At 34.3% G+C, this 9,237-nt stretch overlaps 2 protein-coding genes across 3 annotated transcripts in view; one reads left to right on the top strand and one right to left on the bottom strand.

Annotated features, from left to right (window-relative positions):
* The window catches only part of LOC104799510 (phosphatidylinositol N-acetylglucosaminyltransferase gpi3 subunit), a 3,056-nt gene extending 2,145 nt beyond the window's left edge, over window positions 1-911 (top strand). For both annotated transcript variants that reach the window (XM_010522077.2, XM_010522078.2), the window contains exons 6-9: window positions 1-86; window positions 182-285; window positions 394-484; window positions 619-911. In XM_010522077.2, coding sequence (XP_010520379.1) covers window positions 1-86; window positions 182-285; window positions 394-484; window positions 619-672 — 335 coding nt within the window. In that variant the 3' untranslated portion in view covers window positions 673-911. The remainder of the gene's footprint in view (window positions 87-181; window positions 286-393; window positions 485-618) is intronic.
* LOC104799512 (ATPase ASNA1 homolog 2) lies at window positions 898-4,093 on the bottom strand. Its single transcript, XM_010522079.2, has 11 exons — window positions 3,803-4,093; window positions 3,130-3,341; window positions 2,971-3,033; window positions 2,774-2,875; window positions 2,588-2,662; window positions 2,393-2,461; window positions 2,233-2,298; window positions 2,056-2,130; window positions 1,871-1,969; window positions 1,530-1,664; window positions 898-1,055 (listed from the first exon to the last, which is right to left on the bottom strand). The coding sequence occupies exons 1-11, from the start codon at window positions 3,936-3,938 to the stop codon at window positions 918-920; spliced, it is 1,170 nt and encodes a 389-aa protein (XP_010520381.1). The 5' UTR covers window positions 3,939-4,093; the 3' UTR covers window positions 898-917.
* Window positions 4,094-9,237: the final 5,144 nt, after the last annotated feature.

The following is a 9,237-nucleotide window of genomic DNA, read 5'->3' as shown; positions in this document are numbered from 1 at the left end:
AACCGGACCCTGATGATATGGTACGAGCAATTGAGAAGGCTATATCTATCCTACCAACAATCGATCCTCAAGAGATGCACGAGCGAGTGAGTTGTGTCTGAAATCTAGATTCAACATACCCAAAAATACTTTGAACTGACCCGACTAATATCATGAATTTGGTTTGTGTATTGCCCACCAGATGAAGAAGCTCTACAGTTGGCAAGATGTAGCCAAAAGAACCAAGATTGTCTACGACCGTGCTCTCAAATGCTCTAACCGGAGTCTTATCGAACGCCTTTCCCGGTGCGTCACTCCATATAACCTATTTATGTAAAAAACGATTAGAATGAATGGAAAAAAAAAAAGAAACCTTTCCATAGATAATGATCTGGGCGGCTGATGCTAATGCAGGTACCTCCCTTGTGGTGCGTGGGCAGGAAAGCTATTCTGTTTTGTTATAATCATTGATTACCTTTTATGGCGTTTGCTTCAGATACTGCAGGTTAAGTTTTCATGTTCTGTTTCCACATTGATCCATGTTCTTCTTACAAATGCTCTAACCGGAGTTTTCATGTTCTCTATCACAACTATAATTTTCTGACAAGTTTACTGTTTTCATGATGAATTTTGCCTCAGCCTGACGAAGATATCGAAGAAGTGCCCGACTTTGTTCTTCCTCGCAACCGATGAGACTGTAATAAAGAATCGGTGTCTCTGCTTCATCTTTTGCCACTTTTTGTTGTATGCCTTTAGGGTTTTTTGTTTTGCTGAAATCCGAGAGATTCCTTTAGGTTGTTTTCTAAGGATCCAAGGAACAATTTGTGTATTAGGGTTCTCATGGAGTAGTAGAAACTAGTTATTTGTGCAACGGAAACAAAGGGCAAAACACTATTTGTCTTCAACATAAGAGTAGAGTTGTTGTCGTGATTCTTGCTTCATCTCCAAATGAGATCGCCCATGAACTTCAGTGCAGGGACACCTCTTATCTCTGCATCTAGCAATGGGGCTTGTATCAATTTCAACCCGGAAAGTTCTGGATCTTTCTGAATAATGTCGAGTGCCCGTGTCTGATCCTGAAACATCAAGAACCGAGACTTTGAACTTTGAATGAAAACAGGCAAGGATTCTAGATGGGTACCTAAGCAATTGCTAAACCTACATGGGACACTACCAAACGGATATTACCGAAAAAAGGCCTCTCGACAAGTACAGATCGAATATCCAAAATTTTCGGACTACCCGAATATCTCGGGTATATCCACGGAGACATGGGTTTAAATAGGAAATTTCGATTTTTTCCAGGAATAAATATCATGAAGTCTATATGGTAATATTAAAACTATCATAATCCGGGTATCCGCAGGCAATACCCAGTCCCGGACCCAATTACCCGAACACAATCTCGGGTTTTCTTCTTCGTGCTCTAGTGTTATCGAAAACGTTCATAAAAAGCATCAACTGAGATATCGTCCAACTCATGAATGAATCGTCAAAAATGGAAAGTTTTTAGTAAGCCGTTGCAAGGATGGGGGAAGTAGAGCAGTTACCTTCCTTCTCATCGAGCAGAACTTGCAGTCAGACCCAGACGGAGGTAGAACCTGATTGATGATAAGCCTATGGACCGGCACATTTTCCTTCTTCAAAGATGCATGTAGCCTTGAAGACTCATTTATTGCCATAACCTGAAAGTTTTTTTAAAAAATTATGCCCTGATGAAATATACAAGAAAACAGAGCCCGACAACTCGCGGGTAATGATACCAAATGACGGAATTCATCATCAACACCCGTCAAAATGCTCGGGGGGTCAGAGAAGAAACGTGTGAAAATGATAGTTTTGCAAAGGTGAGTGTCTTGTTACCCGGAAAAAGATACAGAGAGGGTGTTACCGTCGGGATGGTTACGATGACAAACTCAGTAGTATCGTCGTCACGGAAAACGTTTCGAACTTTTGCCATTCTCTCTTTCAGTTGGTCCATTTCATTAGGCTGTCAAAAAAAAAGGGGTGTTTCAGAATTTCAGGATATAGTAGATGGAAGTGTTGGTTGAAGTGAAAAAACTTGATTCTTTTTACCGTCTCCTGTGGTATTTCCTTCTTCCCCAAAACCGACTTGAAGACTGAAGCTGCAGCAGAGATCTTCTTCTTGATCTGAATAACATAATCCATTCAGATACATATCCGCTAAAGGATGTTTCGGGGGAAACATATAGTTGAATCGCCAATAAAAGGAGCTAACTTTCATGCTCAAACCTTTGTTATTTTCCCTATGGATGCATCATAGAAGTCAGGCAGTGAAAGAAGCCGGAGAGTATGTCCCTGTAGTTGATTTCTCACTTATCAGAATTAACATCAGCCCATGCCAGCCTACTGTAGGAGAAGCATGATCATAGAAAAAGAAAAATTCGCTAACCGTAGGTGCAGTATCGAAAACGATACGGGTAAACCTACTGTATTCTGGGGATTCCATGAATTGCAGAACCTAGAAAGACATTCCAATCATTTGGAAGTAAAAGTCCGAAGCAAAAGAAATGAAAAAAGTTTAAAACTTTCACATTTGCAAGAAACCCAATTCATGAGAGCAATCATTCGAGGGAATTATACGTGCCTTGGAGATAGCCGCTATTTCGTCAATACCAGGAGATGCAGCATTGATCATATCTTCAAGATTTAAGTCCCCTAACTACCAGAAACGGACAACGTCTCTGAGACATCGATGAAGTTTCACAATGGTAGTTGGAATTGGAAAGAAAGGTGAAATCACTGATAGAGAAAAGGGCAAAGGGATATGAACCTCGCCAGCAAGCATTCCGAGCCCCATGCTATCCATGAGATCTTTCACGTTTTTATTGCCCTTTTGATGTTTAATCTCTTCCTTCATTCTCTCAGGGGTTATCTACCGTGATGCAGTGAGGGGATAAGACATTTCAGGAAATGCCAATTTATTTCAAGAAACATGAAGAACTCGCGCTATAATTGAACGTATAACACCTCAAGAGCCAGAAGCGGAGAATCAACACCTTCAATTGGCTTCAGAACTCCTCCTGTCAAGTCCTGCAAGCAAAATCGGAGAAATTCAGTTTGTCCAAAAAGAAAATTTACGCCCAAAAGTGAAATGTCGAATCTTGAAGCTAAAGCAGGAGTTGATACCTGAGCAAAGGAATCGCTCAAGGAGTGAGCGGGATCAGTTGAAACCACGATAGTCGGATGACCGTTATTAGCAAACTTAATGGCAAGAGAAGCAGCGCAGCTTGTTTTCCCGACACCTCCCTTTCCGCCAAGAAGGTAATACTTCCGTTGATTACCGGATACCATCTCATCGAATCGGGAAGCATTTTCAACAAGGGTAACCAACGATCTCCCTACACAAACAAGTGAAATCAACTAAAAGATCTCTAAGATGCGTCTTTGCCAACAATGCAGAGGGTTTCATCCAATTCTGCAGGACTTTTCAATCATAAAAAGCCGGGGACTTTTCAATCACTAAGCACCTACTCATTTTCACGGAGTGACAGAATTTCATATTTGGCACAACTTTTTCTACAACCGACAGGCTGTTGATACAAAAACTCTTCATGATTAACACACACCGAAATCGAACAATTTTCAACAAATCCAAATCAATCGCCTTTAACCATTGAATGAAATCCATGTTCCCAAATCAACTATAAGGCGCTAAGAACAGGAACAATAACCTAGATGGCACGCGGATTCATCATGACAGAAATCTTCGACAACGAATTCTGCCCAGAAATTCAGTTCACAAGTTTGAACTTTTACAGAGAAAACAGCAAGAGAGAGACAAAGGGAGCAAAAGGGTAACCTCGAAATGCTGTCGAGGAGATTCCACCACGAATTTGGACAGAAAGGAAATCGAAACCGTGACTTCCTGAGACTCGATAGAGAGAGATGCAGGCTCTGGTCCTCGAAATGCGATTGAGAAGCAGAGCAGCCGCCATTGAAGTAGAAGAAGAATAATGATGAGGAGGAAAGGAATTGGGTCAAGTTAGAGAAAATAATTGCAAAACCCTGTTTGGATGCCGAGAAAGCTGAAGGAAAATTCAGGGTTTTAGTGAGGGTTTTAGGTGTTACGTTCCCAAAAGTTCCGACCGTGAGAGGAGAGTAGAGACTCCGGTTTGATTCGCTTCGGTTCGGTCGGTATTTTTTATTAAATAAACTTCAGCTGTATTCTTTCCGATTTATGAAATATGGATTGAAATTTGAAATCATCTTAACCGTTTCGATTTGGATTGTTATCAATGAAACGAAACTTTTGATTCAATTTGGTTTAAATAAATTAAAATGCATTGGAACCGAATTATATTTATCTTAATACGGTTATGATCCGACTCGGTTTGGTTTTTTTTTTCATATCTATCCAATATTTGTTACACAACAATAAATGTTTCAAACTAGATGATCAAGTTGACTTGGTTACAAGCAACTTGGTAAATAAGAAAAACCTTCTCTACTTTCTCTCTTACTAAACATTCACGTGCTATCAGAGTTTGGTTAAATGTTCTTTTATCCATGTGATTCGGATTTACGTCTTAGTGTCTTTACGGATGCCGATTGGACCGCCTATCCCGATTCACATCGTTCGATTACAGGATTCTGCATCTTTTTGGGCAATTCTCTGATTTTTTGGAAATCCAAAAAACAATAGATGGTTTTCCGTGGTTCCTCCGAGTCCGAGTATAGAACCATGGCTCAGACTTCATGCAAACTCGTTTGGCTCGATGCTCTTCTTCGTGAACTGTCCGGTTCCTCTGTATTGCGACAATCAATCTGCCGTTCATATTGCAATCAACCCATTTCATCACGAATGCACGAAGCATATTGAAACTCGACTGTCATTTCGTCTACGAACGTATTCAGTCCGGTTTCTTGAAGACTCTTCACGTTTCTGTGATCAGATTGTGGACAGGAGAGTGTTACATATATATATATATTACCAGATTTATTTAATTGTTGTACTTGTATAGATTCAAATTTATCTTCTGTTTCCTCTTTTTCTAAAGGTAAATTAGTTTTCCAGTTTATGTATAAATATGTACGTCTCTACAACTTGGTAAATAAGAAAAAACTTCTCCACTTTTTATGTTGCTAAACATTAATACTTATTTATTGATAATATGAAATATCAACATTTGGAAAAAAAGAATATATATATAAAGTATAATTAAAACCACTTGGTGTTGTTTACCTGTGGATAAATTGAGGCTACCCTTTTATTTTTCACGAGTACATATATTTTAACAGATCGTATAACGTAGTATGTTGCTAAATATGTTAAGACATGATAGTACACGTATAATATTCGAGTGAGAATTAATTTTATATATATATATATATATATATATGTGTGTGTGTGTGTGTGATTATTATAATACGATCATATTAGACAAATTCATTAGAGACATATAATTTTATATCTTATTAACAATCCTCAAGAGATTTGTAATGTGATAGCTAACATGTCACGTTATGTACAAAAATATATATCACACACACACACGCACACACACATATATATATATATATATAATACATATGTATTTATAAAATAACAAAAGCATACTCATTGTAAACCATTGGGCCTTACATGGCAAATAGTATTTGAAGCCCAGAGCTCGCTTACCTCTTAAGATCGGGTATTTTTAGAATTCAAGTTTTTTTGTCAAGCGAATTTGAGATTATCTGGTCAGTAGAATTTTAAAATTTGAGAAATAACAAAATCGATTACTTAATTTGATGATTTCCTCATAAAAAAAATTATCACAATTATATTTTACATCGGATTACTATTTTATGAAATTCAATTATAAAAATCTCGTTTTCATATTCTTTTTTTCATGATGTTTAATCGTGTACGGTTAATTTGGAATTTTTAATCATATTTTCAAAATCTTTATCAAATCCTTGCGGATCGAATTTCATCAAAATACAATTTTGTATTATTTGATTTTTTTCTGTTACCATTAGTTTGTGAATATTTAAACCAAAATGGTAAAACCTAATCACGCCTCAAATTTATTTTTAACTAAAATCCAGTATCCCTACACATCTAGAAAGGTACAATTTTGTATAAAATTAATTAAGACGAACTAAATATATATTTATAGCAAAAATATATATATAAATGAGATGGAGAAAATCGTTTTCCTTTCGTAATCTAAATGACTTTGAGTTTGCTTCTGCTGACCAAACGATTTATCTTTGAACTCTTACAGGAAATATTGTTAATAACTATACACGGTGGACAATTTGAAACGAAATAAAATTTAAATTATACGTACCATATATATGCACGCTTGTGTTTTTTGCATGGACCGTAACCATATTATATATATTATTATAAAATAAAATTAGTAAGACCGAAATTTCAAACAATTCGGCAGTAGCACTAGCGATGACAACAATTCAGCGCCAACCAATTGGAAACTTTCAGCTTTGTAGTTTCATCAAATGTTTAAAAAAATAATTATGGAAAATATGATAAAAAAATATTGTCAACTTGATTCGGTTTTATATAACAATATCTATATATTTTTTTCGCTTTATTAACGTAAAAGAATATATCTACTAATATTTATTTTGAGTCTATTTGTAAAAATAACATTTCACATTCATATATATATATATATATAGTTCATACTAAAATTAAATAATTCATATAAACGTAAATCTTTTTTTTTTTTTGAATTTGCCTACCAAGTTAGGATTCCTAGGAGAAGAGAATGGAGGATTTGAATAACTAAATTTTTAGGATAATAATATTTCCATAGTTACGATTCAGTAAAAAAAATAGATTTTTTTCACACTTTTTAAAAAATTATAAAAAAGTAATATATATCCTCATTAAATTATTTCTCATTAGTACTCTATTCAAATTGGGTCATTAAAATAAAGGGTAAGATTGATTTTAAAAAAAAAATCTTAAATGATATCTATTAAATAACAAAATATATCTTCTTAAATGTCGTCTAATAAGTAACGGAGGGAGTACTATATATATATATATATATATATGGAATTGGATATGAAATTGTCAAAATTAATATGAGAGAGGCAAGTCACATGGAATTGTGGATCCACATAAATTAGACGGTTTTTCTTGCACTTTATGTCTTCTTGACTTTTTTTTTTTTGGGTGGGTTTCTTTGCATTATATTTATACGCGCATCGATGCAAATAGAGAAAAATAATAATATATTCGGGCATATATTATTATATTTATATACATTATGTGAAATTCACTAGAAAACCGTGTCATCGATTATGGTATAAGATTCATCTATTTTCGATGCATAATTAATTGTACGGAAAAGTTGTTGATTGCAATTTTATCATTTTGGACCAAAAAAAATGCGGTTTACTTCTTTTGGTTATTGAATATTCCATTTCTTACACATATATTGTGCATGTTCTTTAAATGATGTGTGTGTGTGTATATATATTTCTTGCAGCATTGGATACAATTTTTATGGATGTTTTTTTTTAACATTTGATTCGATTTCGTCCAATTTTTTTTTTTATTTATACAACAAAACGCGAGAGATTTATATAGATGTAGAATTTGTAAATATCTATCTACGCTTCTATAAATTTATAAACATATATAAATAATGTTTTAAATTAAAATAACAATGCTACCTCTTATGATATATAAAAAATAAAAAAACTATATAATTCTATTCTATGAATGAAAAACCTTTAGAATTTCTTCTACACAATTACTGGTTTTATTGGTGTTGAAACGAATAAATAAGGGGTTTTATTTTTTATTTTTGAATGGTTTTGAAGCATTGAATGGTTTTGCTTTATCCTTAATGCCATATATTTTTTTTTGTCTCTCTATTCAATTCTTTGGCCCATTCTCCTCATTTTCAACATTACATAATACACAACACAAACTTATTGCATTTCCCCCATTAATTTATTACATAGCAAATGACATATATATATATATATATATATATGTGTGTGTGTAGCTCATAATGGACCAAACACATCAATAAGAACTTTCTCATAATGGAAACTGAATGATAGTCCAAATGAATTCGTACACATAAAATTGAGATTTTATAAATTAATTTATGGGATATGAAAACTAAGGTCTTCATGCTTCTTCAGTTGTGAGAGCAGTGGTTAAACTATTTTAGGGGTGTCAATCGGGTCGGTCCGGTCCGACCTGGCCCGAGTCCGCACTCGGTCTGGAAGTTTCGGGTTCGGGCTCGGACCGGCCCGATTTTTTTCGAGTCTATATACTTAAGCCCGAAGTCCGGTCCTATGCATTACGGGCTCGGGTCGGGTTGGGCCGGGCCGGGCCGACCCGCAGATTTTCTTTGTAAATGTTATTTTTTTTCTTTTTTCTTTTTTAATTTTCGGGCTTTCGGGCCGGCCCGATTCGAGCCCGAAGCCCGAAAACCCGATTTTTTTCGGGCCAAAAAATTCCGGCCCGAAGCCCGCTATTTTTCGGGTTGGGTCGGGCTGGGCTTCGGGCCTCGGGCCCAAATTGACACCCCTAAACTATTTAGGTGGGGGGTTGGTGAACGATCCTTCTTAATACATAATTAGATCTCGTTTTTATTAATAATAATAATAATCAAAGGTAATAGTCTTGCAAATTAATTTGTTACACGATTCGATGTCACACATATATATATATATGTATGATATAAATTAGGTTGCAAAATTCTTTTTCTGGAAAATAGATACGATAAAACCATACTGTGAGATTAAAAGTAAAATTTGATCCAGCGGGTTAAATAATAACAATGTACTAAATAAGTTTTAAAAAAAAATCTAAACCCCCCTCTATTAATTTATGGGATAATTCCATTTAAAACCATGTACTTTTCTCTCGTCTCAATTTAAACCCTGTACTTTTTTTTGATCCAAAAAAACATTGTACTTTTAAAAATTGGCAAATAAAACCCTGAACGAAAAACAATATTATTTAATGCTGACATGACATCTTAGTCATCTACCACATCATCAATACCTAATATTTAATAATATTAATTAATAAAAAATAAAAATAAAATAATAAAAATAAAAATAAAATTTTAAAAATTATATATATTCATAAAAATTATACACATATATAAACATGTTTATAAAAATTTTAAAATTATATACATATATAAATATATTTATATATACATATATACATATATATACATATGATACATATATATCTATATATGTGTATAATTATTATATGTTTTATATGTATGTGTTATATATGTATTT

The sequence above is a fragment of the Tarenaya hassleriana genome, unplaced genomic scaffold, assembly GCF_000463585.1.
Source record: "Tarenaya hassleriana unplaced genomic scaffold, ASM46358v1 Cleome6, whole genome shotgun sequence".
NCBI lineage: Eukaryota > Viridiplantae > Streptophyta > Magnoliopsida > Brassicales > Cleomaceae > Tarenaya > Tarenaya hassleriana.
The sequence above is the reverse complement of the archived record's forward strand: the minus strand, read 5'-3'. Positions and strand labels throughout refer to the sequence as shown.

What these genes read in the sequence shown, in the direction of transcription:
- LOC104799512 (XM_010522079.2), bottom strand. Translation starts at nt 3,938, where the DNA reads ATGGCGGCTGCTCTGCTTCTCAATCGCATTTCGAGGACCAGAGCCTGC. An exon ending in AAATAGCGGCTATCTCCAAG is followed by an intron (nt 2,462 to 2,587) that starts GCACGTATAATT and finishes ATGTCTTTCTAG; the next exon opens with GTTCTGCAATTCATGGAATC. An exon ending in AGGAAATACCACAGGAGACG is followed by an intron (nt 1,970 to 2,055) that starts GTAAAAAGAATC and finishes TTTTTTTGACAG; the next exon opens with CCTAATGAAATGGACCAACT.